This window comes from Octopus bimaculoides, chromosome 7 (genome assembly GCF_046866305.1).
Source record: "Octopus bimaculoides isolate indiv1 chromosome 7, ASM4686630v1, whole genome shotgun sequence".
Classification (NCBI taxonomy): domain Eukaryota; kingdom Metazoa; phylum Mollusca; class Cephalopoda; order Octopoda; family Octopodidae; genus Octopus; species Octopus bimaculoides.
Window position 1 is genome coordinate 106,704,180 of NC_142934.1, and position 15,290 is coordinate 106,719,469.

The 15,290-nt window shown below is 33.8% G+C and overlaps 1 protein-coding gene across 2 annotated transcripts in view; it reads right to left on the bottom strand.

The window, feature by feature from the left end:
* Positions 1-4,048: 4,048 nt before the first annotated feature.
* Positions 4,049-15,290, bottom strand: part of LOC106876454 (inverted formin-2) — a 76,481-nt gene continuing 65,239 nt past the window's right edge. For both annotated transcript variants that reach the window (XM_089355767.1, XM_089355766.1), the window contains 5 exons: positions 14,770-14,951; positions 13,924-14,044; positions 11,551-11,715; positions 9,707-9,788; positions 4,049-8,071 (listed from right to left, as the gene is read on the bottom strand). In XM_089355767.1, the coding sequence (XP_089211893.1) occupies positions 7,935-8,071; positions 9,707-9,788; positions 11,551-11,715; positions 13,924-14,044; positions 14,770-14,951 (687 nt within the window). In that variant the 3' untranslated portion in view covers positions 4,049-7,934. The remainder of the gene's footprint in view (positions 8,072-9,706; positions 9,789-11,550; positions 11,716-13,923; positions 14,045-14,769; positions 14,952-15,290) is intronic.

The window sequence follows — 15,290 nt, forward strand, 5'->3', positions numbered from 1 at the left end:
ATTTTTAATTCCATTAGACATTCTGAAATACTATTGAATTACATTCAATTTTAAAAAAGGTAAAATCGGACAGAACTTATGGGATGACCTGATATATTTAAATTCTAAAGGATCTCCAGTATCTGCATTACTTGTTGACACAGTTTTATTTGCTGAAAATGGAGGAAGGTATAGTTCCCATGGCCTCTCAAAGGCTCTCCGATATTCAATTAAACGGTTGCTATTCAATATCTGCAATAAAAAAAATTAATAAGGAAAGAGACTTCCATAGGAGCAGCCTTCTAGGTAGGAAAGCCCGTGTACTCTGGTTACTGTGTGGCCTGAGGTAAGACAAAAAAAAATGGGTGATAAAGAAAGGAGAAATGAGCAAGTAGGAAGTGTCTGAATAAAAGCACTAAGAGTTGAACCGCCTGTGAGGAGCAGAAACTATTACACTAGCGGTAGAAAAAGCGGAGGGAGAACCAGAAAGTTGAACGTGTCTGTGAATGAAGTATACCAATCCATCAAGTGTCCTAACACTGTATGCTATATATATATATATATATATATATATATATATATATATATATATATATATATATATATATATATATGTATCTATCTATATACATATATATATATATATATGTATCTATCTATATACATATATATATATATATGTATCTATCTATATACATATATATATATATATATATATACATATATATATATATATATACATATATATATATATATATATATACATATATATATATATATATACATATATATATATATATATATATACATATATATATATATATATATATATATATATATATATATATATATATATATATATATGTATCTATCTATATACATATATATATATATATATATATATATATGTATCTATCTATATACATATATATATATATATATATATATATATATATATGTATCTATCTATATACATATATATATATATATATATATATATATATGTATCTATCTATATACATATATATATATATATATATATATATATATATGTATCTATCTATATACATATATATATATATATATATATATATATATATATATATGTATCTATCTATATACATATATATATATATATATATATATATATATATATATATATGTATCTATCTATATACATATATATATATATATATATGTGCGCGCGCGCGCACGCATATATATGTGTGTGCGTGTGTGTGTGTGTGTGTGTGTGTGTGTGTGTGTGTGTGTATATATATGCATATATATATATATATACACACACACATATATATACGGACATATATATGTATAAATACATAGACATCTATATATACATATATACACATACATATACATACTCATGTATATATATAAATATATATATATGTATATGAGTAAATTGTCGCCATTTTATATTTTTTATTTCGTGCATGCGCATTGTTTTGCTTTTATTTTATCGACTACACAGTATAGTCGAGATGAGAACATTGCATCGTTATAAAAGACCGTAATAATCAGATGAGAAGTAATTTTCACAAAGCAAAGGAATATTTCAAGACTACAGCCAGGATGTGGCTAGAATCTGTCGAGGTCAACTCTGAAATGGCCTCGACAGATTCTAGCCACATCCTGGCTGTAGTCTTGAAATATTCCTTTGCTTTGTGAAAATTACTTCTCATCTGATTATTACGGTCTTTTATAACGATGCAATGTTCTCATTCTTCTATTGAAAAGTTACGTAAGAAACAGTTGTAATGAGATGGCAATTATCCATCGTTTGTTATTATTCATTTGATTACAATACACCAAGGTAACTTACGACTTGTCGGATACTCTAAAGTATACCAACAACGTAACTATTCAAAGTAACGCGTGATTTTGACCGGCCCTTTAGGAGCTAAATACTCATAGGGATGGTTTTCTCTGTGTACACAACTGTAATATACTATTTGATATTTCGACTCTCACCAACCATAGGCTTGAACCACAAACCCTTCCTGGTGCATGCCTTTCCAAATACCTGATTCTATCTGAATACTCATCTTATATATATATATATATACACACGTTTATGAGGAGGTCACAGATGTGTGACGAAAGATTTCCAGACAATGGACATGAGTTAAAATAAGAACAGTAATAAACGAGTGAAGAACGAATATATAGTGCGTGTGTTTATTTGGAAAATAAACAAAAACCATCCTGAAATACAACAATATATATATATTGGTCATTATATTTTTTGCCAAATAAACACACGCACTACATATTCGTTCTTCATTCGTTTATTACAGTTCTTATTTTAAATCATGTCCATTGTCGGGAAATGTTTCTTCATACATACATATATATATATATATAATATGTGACAATTATTCGGTAGCCACGATAAAACTCCGAGTTTCGGATGTCGGGGCGGAAACCCAGGCCGGCATCTCTTCAGTTATCGGGCCAAAGAAAAAAATGCTATGAAAATGACCGTTAAACAAAAGGAAATTACTGGATATTGAAGAGTTGTGGTCCTTTAAAGCCCAGGCTGTTGCAATATCTTGTCCTATATTTTGATGGCACAGTTGGAATCCTTACATATATTTTTTTTTTCATGATATTTTACCTCACAACATTTTTGATACAAATTTTTCTTGCATGGGACCAAGACTATGAAATTCCTCATGCTTTCTTCTATCATTGAAGCTAAGATAAATATATTTTACTTTTAAAATGAAAAAGTTATTTAGATCTAAACTTCATTAGAAGCCCGTCGTATATATATATATATATATATATATATATATACATATATACATGTGTGTGTGTGTGTGTGTATGTGTGTGTGTGTATGTTTGTGTGTGTGTGTGTCTGTGTTTGTCCCCCCAACATCGCTTGACAACCGGTGTTGGTATGTTTAGGTCCCCGTAACTTAGCGGTTCGGCACAAGAGACCGATAGAATAAGTACTAGGCTTCCAAAGAATAAGTCCTGGGGTCGATTTGTTCGACTAAAAGTGGTGCTCCAGCATGGCCGCAGTCAAATGACTGAAACTAGCAAAAGAATAATAAAAGAATATATATACATATATATATATATATATATACAGCGGGGTGTATTATTGTTGCAAAATACTTGTTTTATAATAGTACATCTCATAATTTGTGGTTGAATCGAATTCACTCTACAGTTGATATTATTTGAGTCGATCCACACGCATGAGTGACAAACACGATCTCTGTGGAGATTGAATTCAATAACGTAGACAGCCGAAATTAAATATTGTAATCGGACACTCTTTAATCTAGACGTTTCCCTCTGCTGAAAATTTCCTGATTTTGCGTAAAAGAAAATACAGGAGAATCAGTTAATTATGATTTTATTCAACATATTCCCTTCTCAGACTCTCACATTTATTGCAGCAGTTCTTCAGTTTTTCTAAGCCCTGTAAAAAGAATTCGGAAGGTTGGACCTCTAACCAGGCCTTTCGCGATATTCTAATAGTTAGGAACTTTTCAGCACCCCCTCGTATATCAATGACCCAGTTTCTGAGAAATAAACCACAAAAATATTATAATAAAAGTAATAAAAACAACAATTTTTTTTCGGAAAAATTAACATTTCTTTATAAAGTTTAAAGCAGACAAAAATATAATAATCTGTGTATATACCCATACAGAACAAACGCATTTTTTATTTATGCATGTATGCGTGGCTGTTGTCACATAACATTTTTATTACTATGTGTATGTGTGTGCTTGTGTAAAGAAAGAGAAAGGAATTTCTCTTTAAATGTAAAGATTTGTAGGAAAAGTGTAAAACTTTAAAAGCAACCCATTCTGTCAAGATTTTTAGAAATGACTTTAATTCTCAGAAATGCGGATTTCGTGTAGTTTGCATATAACGTATAGAGGAAGATGACTGTCTACTAACAAAGATATATACACACACACATGCATACACACACACACACACACACACACACACACACACATCGTTATACAGAACCTAGAAAAATATGAAATTGCATATTTTTCTATAAATATCTCAATAAATAATTTTAAAAATAAATATGAACATTTATTTTCGTTCGCACATACAAGAATATAATCATATAACATGGAAATGTATGACCAAATTGTCCGTTAATAAATTAATTATAAAAGTTACAAAATGATTTAAGCTTATAATCTTGGACATAGTAAAAGGAATTTTCACGCGAAGACTCCAAGAAACTGCCAAGCCAAATATCAATTTGGTAGGCGCTATATCTGTTATATTAGAAACACGTCATTATTACTTGATTTGAGGACAGGAATTTTGATAAAGTTTGTTTGTGGTGAGATACTTTTACCAACGTTGAGGAAGAATACTTTTATTGGTTAAATAATGTTAATTTATTTTTGTTGTTTTTTCTTTAGTGTAAGAATACTGTTTACTTGATGTGGGTATTTTGGACGATGTTTTTTCTTATTAAAGATTCAGTATCGTTGTACGCTTTTGTCAGGTATTTCAGGCAATATCTTCGTATTTTCAAGTACATTTCTAATTATCTTAGCATTACGTTCTTTTTCAATACGTTCACGCATTGTTCTTCGTTGTAAGTACCTGAGATATTATAAGTACTAGAAATGTCTTCTCGGTAAGTTAATCTACATTTAAACTAACATTTTATCATGTATTTCGTAATTTTTGTTTATTTAGTTCGTAATTTCTAGGGGATCATTTAATTTTTCATATAACAGATACATTAACGACTTGTAACAGTCAAAATAAGTTCATGTTTAGAGTCATTTTCTTCGTTTTTATTATTTTTCAATATATGTTATTTCTTTACACGCATTTCTTTCTTTTAACATAATTGTTTGATAATGAATTATAATACTTTTTCATTTGTTCTAACTATAATCTTCGTTTATTTTACCACAGTAATTTTTGTATTTTTCGCTCCTTAATATATCGATTTTTGTTCGTATTCTCTTTAAAATTCTTTAATCAAATATGTTTGAAGGGGTTGTGATTTTATGAGCCTTTTTAAGTTACACTTCCTTACAGTTTTTATCTACAATGATATTCTCTATTCACATAAAGTCAAATTTGCTGACGAGATTAGTGTGTGAATAGTTTGTGATGTACGTAATATGTTGCATGCAGAAATTACTAGCGTGAATGTCAATGGACTTTGGAGTTTATGAGAAGGGATCTAGGGACATTTTGTGATTTGGAGTTACTGTAAATATACAGGTGTCGTGTTGTCTGACGTTTGAACGTCTGACAAAATATTTTGTCGATGGTTAACTGTAACACCTTGAAATTCCGATTTGACTCTCACCGAATTCAACTTTTCGTTCTTCCAGGATCGATAAAATAAAATTCCAGTTAAGTACAGGATTAGTTTAGTGACTGACTTGCTGTTATCCAAGCTTATTTAAGCAAGAGACTAAGAATTCAGAACGAATCTTCTTAGCGCTGTGTTTGCTTTAAAGGCGGAAGAGGATGTAGACTCCAAAGACTACAGTATTCGTGTGAGGAACAACGATGCCCAATATATTTATCTTTGAAACACATAACGATGGGAAAATGTCTCTTAAACACTATAATTATCGAGATTATGTGACACGCCGATCACCGTGACCGACGCATGTCAGAAGAAGAAAAATATATATGCGAAAGTTCGTTATGTGTTTCTTTAAGTTCAAGTCATGGCTTATAAGAGTAGGAAAGATTCAGTCGGTGCATTGGCCCATTAAGCCAGAGAGCCAAGAGGGACCTGTCACTATCTGCCGGCTCCTTTCCTAAAAGAAAGAAAAGGAACTTCAGAAACCTCTTGAACTTTGAGAAGACATCTCCACAAATGCAGTGCTCGGAAACGATCTTGTTTTATCTTGCCAAATTTGTCTCTGATCCCCTAGTTCGGGTATAAGAGCAAAACAACAAAACAATCGACTATGTTTTGTATTTCCTTATAGATTATTCAGCATGGTAAGGTAAGGCCCATGACATTTTTTTTACAGAGACTCTAAAACGATTGGAAGGGAAAAGGTTGCTAAGTACTTGACGTTTTCAGTAACAGTTATCACTTTTTTGATCCTAACCATTTTATTATACTTAAGTTCCTACGGGGGGGGGGGGGGTATTCGTTCGTTGTGCAAGAACAACTTCTCATGGAAGTAGTTAGTTTAAATCTTTCATAAACTTCAACAATAGAAATCGTTATACTTTAAGATGGCGAGCTGACAGAACCGTTAGCACGGGGGACAAATGCTTAGAAACATTTCTTTCGGTTTTACGTTCTGAGCTCAAATGCGCTGAGATCGACTTTGCCTTTCATCTTATCGGGTTCGATAAAATAAGCACCAGTTGAGCACTAGAGCTGATATAATCGACTGCCTCCTCCCTTCAACGTCGCTAACCTTGTGCTAAAATAATTAGAAAGAAGTATATAAGTCTTAATAGATTTTTATAACCTTTAGAAGGTGCGGATTCTATCTGTTTAGGGGATATTGTGTAGGCATCCAACGCATTAGTTAAGAATACTTTTTAAATAACGGCATTTTCCCTACCATCTCCCTATAATCAGTGTTGTTTAAAATGCCAGACGATTACTTATTTACGGAACTTTTCACGTTAAAATAATTTTACTCTGCATGTCCTTCATCTTAACGTAACCTAGAAGGGATTCTCTTCCCTTTGACGGTAAATTCATCAGAAGTAACCACTTGTTCAATTTTACTTTACTCGGATATTGTATGGCATTTTATTACGTTGGTGGTAATGCCTAGTCTTGACCAAAGCCGTGCTATGATCAAAGCGGCGTTCCAGCCATGAATAACTCGTCTCGTTTATTTATCTATTTTTTTATATAGTATGTCTAGGATATTATCGAATTATAACAAGATGCAAAGAGATGTGATTTGTGGGAAATTTGGTAAGCAGGTTAGGCAACCGTATAGAGGTTGTTTGTGGTATTTTATATTAGAACATTTAAATAAGATACGGCCGATTTCTTTTTAATATGCTTATAACGTTATTAACTTCAGCTGTAAACATATATTGAAAATATACTTAATATTATTTTAAGAATGATAATCCGTATTTGTCTAATGGCGGTAAATTTAAACATCGTTTTTAACATAGGCAAGAGAACCCGTGTTTAGCGGGAATAGCAGGGGATGGGCGTATCGTCGATAATATCGAAGTCAGTTATTCAACCGTGCATATTTAATCGACCTAGACGAAATTCGAAATCAGCACGTTAAGAGACACAGCCAAATAAATACCGTAATAAAAACAGCATCAAATATATACTGAACATCAGTTTTAAAATAAAATAATCTATACAGGTACAACACCGAATTTCCGGACACTGGTGATCCGGAACCTCTAATAATCCGCACTAATTTACTTACAGGAACTGGAAACACCCGTGGTCGCCAGACTAGATTACTGGTGCCTTGCACAGTACAATATTAATAAACTTGTATAATTTATACGAATGTACAGGTATCTGCATTTTATTTACTTATTTCAGTATATTTAATATTTGTTTGATTTAGAGTGTGATGACCAAAGTGATTCCCTCCTCCTTGGTTCGGAAAAATCAGTAAAACGGAAAGGCTTTGGAACCAAATGTTCCGGAGATCGATTTCGTACCTGTATCTGAAACAGAATAGTTTTATCAGATAGAAAAAAATATATAACAATCAGTAAAACACTCAATAAAATATAAAACGAGTTTTACAAAATATAAAGAACAGTTAAGAATTTGATTGCAGAAAATAACTTCTTGAAAATGTCCATTCAATTTCTCAAGATGTTCTTTTTATTCTTAACAATATCTAAGGCTTTTCTTTCGAATTGGGTCTTAGATATTGCTATACTGAGTATTTTAAGCGTAGTCCAGCAGTAGCATTAAATAGTTTACTGTATATTTATACCGAAGTGTCAGACTGAAATTCCTTTTTTCGAAGCATGCAGCTGGCCTTTATTTCTCATTGACAGACGACGTAACACCTTGCCACGACGGATTTCACAGACCAAATTATCCACAATTTTACGATCTTCTTGTTTGGGAAGGAAGACTAAAATAGAAAACAAAGAAATGTGAAATTACTAAGTTCTCAATAACAGTAAAATGTTGGGAAAGTATTACCTGCTTGTCATTTAAAGGATATCTTATTCCACACGTCTTCGAAAGGCAGAAGACGAATCGTACACAAGCTTGACCCACTGTAGCAGAGTAATGTTCGGAGAAATTCAAACACACACACACACACACACACACACAAACACACACACACACACACACACACTACAGGTTCCTTTCAGAGTTCATCTACTAAATCCACTCCCAAGATATTGGTCAACTTGAGGAAGACACTTACCCAAAGTGTGATACATGGAACTGAATCCGAAAGCGCCTGGTTAGGAAGTGAACTTCTTAACCAGATAGCTATGTCTCTGTTTATCTTTCCCCTATGTTGAGCATGTTTTGTATGCTTATGTGACATATTGATGATATCATAAATTTCTCTATTTTGCTGGCTTCTGCTGCCTGCTGATTTCGCCCAGAAAAAGAATAATTTCTTAGTACTATAGAGACTGACAGTTTTTCTGGGTTTTCTGTGAAGTTGGATGTTCCTTTCCCTGAATGAATGCTCTTCACATTGTATCAGTAACGGGCATCAAAAAGTCATTTGGTCTTTTTCGAAACTTTGTTATCAAGTCTACTCGTCGATTTCTTTTGTATTGTTCTTTTCGTCTTGCTTGTCACTACTTATCGGATTCTCTACTAACTTCCGTTGTTTTTGTTTGGCACCTTTCGAATTTCCCTTCATCCGTCGAGATGGCTGAATCACTGGGGAATCGGAGAAATGCTTTTGTGGTCGATAAAGTGAAGTAGCAAGCAAGGTCCATGGTATCAACTAATTCCATTCCTTCAAAATTGTGACCTTGTACCAAGATCAGAAGCAAGTTGTTGTTGTTGTTGTTGTTGTTAAAGGCGGCGAGCTGGCAGAATCGTGAAAACGCCGGGCAAAACACTTAGCGGCATTTCGTCCGTCTACACGTTCTGAGTTCAAATTCCGCCGAGATCCACTTTGCCTTTCCTCCTCTCGGGGTCGATAAATTAGGTACCAGTGAAACACTGAGTTTGATATATTCGACTAGTTCCCTCCCTGAAAATTTCAGCAGTCTTTCAAATGCTTAGAACCCTCTTGATAATCCTTGCTGCCCCTAACAGACTAACTTTCTGTAGGAGATCTAACGGACATTCTATTTCAATCTTTCCCAGCCATTTATCTATATCTTGGCTTACCGTTCCCAACGCACCAATTATTATAGGCATAGCCTTTACTGTTCGCATGCTCCAAATTCTTCCTATTTCAAATTTTAAGGTTATTTTTTCTTCTTTCTTTACGATCCTGGAATCAAATGGGCATGATGAATCGATGAGTAAGCAGCTTCTCTTTTCCTTATCTATAATGGTTATGTCTGGTTTATTATTTTCTAATTTCTTGTCTGAATAGGAAAGTCCCACAAAATCTTACATTTCTCTCATTAAGCTGACAAAATCATTAGCTATTAGCATTTTTTCTGGCTCTCTACGTGCTGAAAATAATTAAGGTTATTTTAGCACACCAGCCATGCCCAGTAACATATCTACACCCTGTACACCTGCGTCTGTTATACATTCTATATCATTGTAGATACACTACCTTTTCTCCTCTCAGCCAACTGTGATTGATTTTGAAGTCTTTGCTCCATCTTTTTGGCTTGTTCCAATCTGTTGACATTCTCCTATAAAAAGAAGAAAAAAAAAGCTTCATCATTAAGTATTCGATTTATTTTAGAAACCTCAGAAATATTTCTTATCAAGAAATACTCCAAAGGTTTCACTCTTTTACTCATTTACTTGTTTCAGTCATTTGACTGTGGCCATGCTGGAGCACCGCTTTTAGTCGAGCAAATCGACCCCAGGACTTATTCTATCGGTTTCTAAAGCCGAACCACTAAGTTACGGGGACGTAAACACACCAGCATCGGTTGTCAAGCGATGTTGGGGGGGGGGGGGACAAACACAGACACACAAACATATACACACACACACACATACATTATATATATATATATATATATATATATATATACATATACGACGGGCTTCTTTCAGTTTCCGTGTACCAAATCCACTCACAAGGCTTTGGTCGGCCCGAGGCTATAGTAGAAGACACTTGCCCAAGGTGCCACGCAGTGGGACTGAACCCGGAACCATGTGGTTCGTAAGCAAGCTACTTACCACACAGTCACTCCTACGTTTGTCTAACATTAGAAAATATTTGGATGACTTTAAAGAAATTTATCTAATATTATATCCAATTTTCTTAATTCTCTGGTCAAGTAAATGAACAGAAAAATGTCATCTAACCAAAGAGTTACGTTAATATCATTTATACATGCTATGTTCAAGTAATGGTCAATATTTCATTAGCTTAAGGCGGCAATCTGGCAGATCTAGCATTTAGTCCGGCTTTGCGTTCTGAGTTCAAATTCCACCGCAGTTGACTTTATCTTTCATCCTTTTGGGGTCGATAAAAATAAGCACCAGCTGAGCACTGGGGTCGATATAATCGACTTACCCTGTCCCCTGAAATTGCTGGCCTTGTGCCAAAATTTGAATGCAATATTTTGTTAGCTTGCGAGAAAGACTGATCTCAAATCCTCCTATACCTTCAAGACAGATGAACGCCACAAGACTGACTAACACAAAACCGATTGGTAAGATCGGTTGCAATGGATATATAATACTGTACACTTCAAATTAATGTGTGTGTGTGTGTGTGTGTGTATTCAACTGGTGCTTATTTTGTCGACTCCGATAGGATGAAAAATGAAGTCAACCTCGAGTGAATTTGAACTCAAAACTTAAACTCGGACTAAATATATTCTTTTTATTAAAGCTGCAACATTATCACAGGACTGTTACTCAGAGTTTTACGTTCCCATTCGTCGGACAGTTGTAGTAAATACTGAATTAAAATCGTGATTTTAATTTTTGATTCAGTATTTACTACAACTCTCCTTTGGTATTCGAGTACTATTTTCTCCACCTTGTTTTGCACTTATGGGCTCACCTTTGTGTTTTGTGTGCGTGTAATACTTGCGCGTGTGTGTGTACATACATACAAACACACACACACACACACACAATGTGCTTCTTTCGGTTTCCATCTACCAAAGTCAACTCACAAAGCTTTGGTCACACTGGGACACTGGTAGAAAACATTTACCCACAGTGCCACACACTGAGACTGAACCTGAAACCATGTGGTTGCGAAGAAACCTTCTTTCAGCAGAGTCACGGCCACACCTACAAGCGCATTGCTGAAAATAAACAAAGCACTACACACCTACAGCAAAATATTAAAGTACATTCTTGGACTGATTTTCTGATAGGTGCAACAAGGTTGCAGTACTTCTACGTATTTTTATGAGAAGCTATCAGAAACTCTCATAAGTACAATCGCCCGAGAAATAAAAAAAGAAATGTATTTATAGATACCTGTTGACAGTTTTTGACTTTGACACAAAATTCTCGAAACACCTCAAGAAATTCTGCCAAATTAAATGTTCTCTCATTTTCACAGAAGTGTCTTGCAACATACCGCGAACACTTATCCAGACGTTCAATAGATTTTTCCACTTCTTCTAAGTCACATTCAGCATCCTGCCAAACAGAAAGAAAAGACAGAAATATAACATTATTACACCTAACTAATTAATATATTAAGAGGGCATGGGTTAATGAAACATTTTTCATAAATTTCAGATTACCAATACATACACACACACACACACACACACACACACACACACACACACACACACACATATATATATATATATATATATATAATTAAATTAAACAATAGGGTAAAAATTGGATATTAATTAATATCAATTTAATACCAGGGAACAAGCACATTAAAAGAATCAGGGAGATTCAGAAAAAATATCTGAGATCTCAAAGGATTATTGTTTATGTATATATAAAAATATATATCAAGGAGGCCACTAGGTGGACTGTTAATGTGCTAGAAGAAGATCACTTGTCATGTGTCTACTAAGACCGAATAATTCTCAAAGGGAATTTAGAGAAGTAACAAAAACATAAACGGGCAAGACTAGTGTATGTAATTTTCACTAGTCTTGCCCGTTTACGTTTTTGTTAACTCGCTAAATTCCCTTTGAGAATTATTCGGTCTTAGTAGACACATGACATGTGATCTTCTTCTAGCACATTAGCAGTCCACCTAGTGGCCTCCTTGATATATATATATATATATATATATATATATATATATATTGTTGCTATTATGCAAAACGTTCCTTCTTCAGAAAACAAAAAAAATAGTTTCATTATTCCATTGCAAAACCGTTGTACTACACTTTGACAATTTTTGACAAATTGGCATCTGAATCAGCTGGAGATACGATAGTTTGACCAAAATAACCGGCTATTGCAAACAAACAAGTGAAAAAAAAAACGCATTTGGCCAAATTTAGACATACGACAGTTTAACAAAATAGCAGCTATATATATATATATATATATATATATATATAAAAGCATATCTCTGTTCGCTAGCTTTAAGTGTAAATAATCAACACGGGTCTAGGTTAGTTAGTGGAATGTCATGCCTAATCAATGTTAAACTTCTACTACAACCTTGTAGATGGCCAACAGTCAGTGTCCTTAATTCCACTGATTATGATGCTTGACAAACATCGTGTGTACAATGCAATGGCTATTATGTATGAAGTTTGTATCTATGTATTATGTATGCGGTCTCAAATGTGAAACATATAAGGGAGATAACTCTGATCTCATAATATACTTTTGGTGAATCTTGATATTCATAATCAGCGTCACTATATTTCCTCCCCACCCCTCTCTCTCTCTCTCACTCACTTTATATATATATAGATAGATAGATAGATAGATAGATACATACATACATACATACATACATACATACATACATACATACATACATACGTGTGTGTTTGTGCCATGCTGGTGCCGCATAAAAAGCACCCAGTCTAAACTGTAAAGTGGTTGGTGTTAGAAAGCACATCCAGCCATAAAAACCATGCCAAAACAAACAGTGGAGCCTGGTGCACTCCTCTGACCTGCCACCACCTGTGAAACTGTCCAACACATGCCAGCAGTTGATGATGGTGATGTATACACACACACTGATCATTTGTAAGTTTTGTCAATTGACAGAATAAGATTCACTGAAGATGTCTAATAAGACTGAAGCATGTCAGATACTTTCTGTAGTTGGCTTTAAAGACCAGAGCCAATCTCATCTGTATCAACTTACTTTTCCCAAAATTTCGATTATCTGATATCTATCTGTAACGTGAGCCTTCAATTAACTGAACAATAGCGTCTAGCTTACTCATATCTTTATATTCTCTTTCTCAAATTCCAAACAAATATTTATATAATAATACTCATGTGTTTATTTATATGGATAAGATGATTAAGGGAATGAATGAGAATATAAATATTACCCTACAGAACATTTAGTTGTCTACTGACCTAAACTGTTATAAAGATTTTGTGTAACCAATGATCATTCTGGCTACATTTTTCAGTTCTCTGGTTATTTTTTATGTTGTATGTATTATGTTCGAGGAAGCTGCAAGTGGATAAATAACATGATTATTTTTATACTTTAAGCTGCTATCTTACAAATCTTATGAATCATTTATCAATGCATAACCTTGTTAACCATCAAGCAACACATGGTACCTTCTGAAAAATCATCTCCATATTGAATAATGCAAGATGTTGCAATGATTTCAACACACAGATAATACCAGGAATTCCTTAATCTTAACTTGTTTGACCTTTTCCACTCACCTCCATAAAGTCTTCAAACTGCTGTGATATTTCAGTTTCAGCTTTGTTGAGCTGATTTCGGACACATATCACATTATTCTTTAACTGTTTAAATTCTGACTTGATATTTTCTAAATTGAATCTAAAACAAAATGAAATACTTTACTGAATCAAAATTGTCTTCTTCATAGCAAGAATAAGAATGGTAGTTTCATTAAAATAATTTCTTTTTTAATATCATTTTGAATTTCATAACCATTAACAGAGTTTTTATGGTTGAGTCACTGGTTCACTATATTTATGATGACGAGAGATAAGGGAGTCTATTTGCAATTTAGATGGAACAAATACCATACAAGGGGCTGTTAGACATCTGTGACTGACTGCCCTTTAATTTCGTTCTTACTCTGCGATATTTAATATCACAGTACTTTGGAAATTGTGTGAAGTAGGAGACAATCATAGATTTGATTAGCTGCAACACTAAAGGCTCCCTAGGAGCCTCTTCATTGTCACTCAACCTGTTAGATACAGCAGCTGAATTTTTCCCCAAATCACACCGTGCCATCTTCAAAATATAGAATAGTACATTAAACATTTTGACATGAGCAAAAATCACATTTGTTGCACTGTGAAAACACATATTGATTATTAATCATATTGGATATCACCAAATGGAACTTTTATGCTATGGAGGATTGAGATGGGCAGAAGATGAAAATCAAACAAACCTGGAAAAAAACTGATCTAACTCAAGTTGGTGCTGGTAATGGCAACATAGACTAAGCATAGCAAAAATTAGTTTGTCAATCACAATTTACTATTATTATTTTGTGGGTTGATTAACATTAGTTTTTGCTTACTTACCTAGTAGACTTTTGTAATGGTTCTAAGAGATCATCAACAAATCTCAAAGTAGTTTTGTCCTCCTTTTCACATTCTTCAACGATATAATGCAGCAGAGAAATGCGAGCCACATTAGATCGTGTCATAATCAATTTGTTCAATGAACTAATACGGAAACCAACTGCATTACCGGAAGTTGTCCCCTGTGAAAACCAAAACCAAACAAACCCTTTAGTTGCAGTTATAAGACTAATTTCTGATTAAGGTACAAGACCAGCAATTTTAAGGGGAGGGGAAAATCAATAGCATCAAGTATCCAGTACTTGACTGGTATTTAGGCTAATGTTAGTGACAGGAATGGTACCCAGCTGTAAAACAATGCCTTAATATGTTTATGTCTAACCTATGTTAACATGGAAAATTAATGTAAAATGACAAAACAAATCTCTATGTGTGTGTCAGAGAGAGAGAGAGCGCATGCATGTGTATTTGACTTTTTGAATTAGACGACACACATACATACAACCCTGAACCTCACCTGT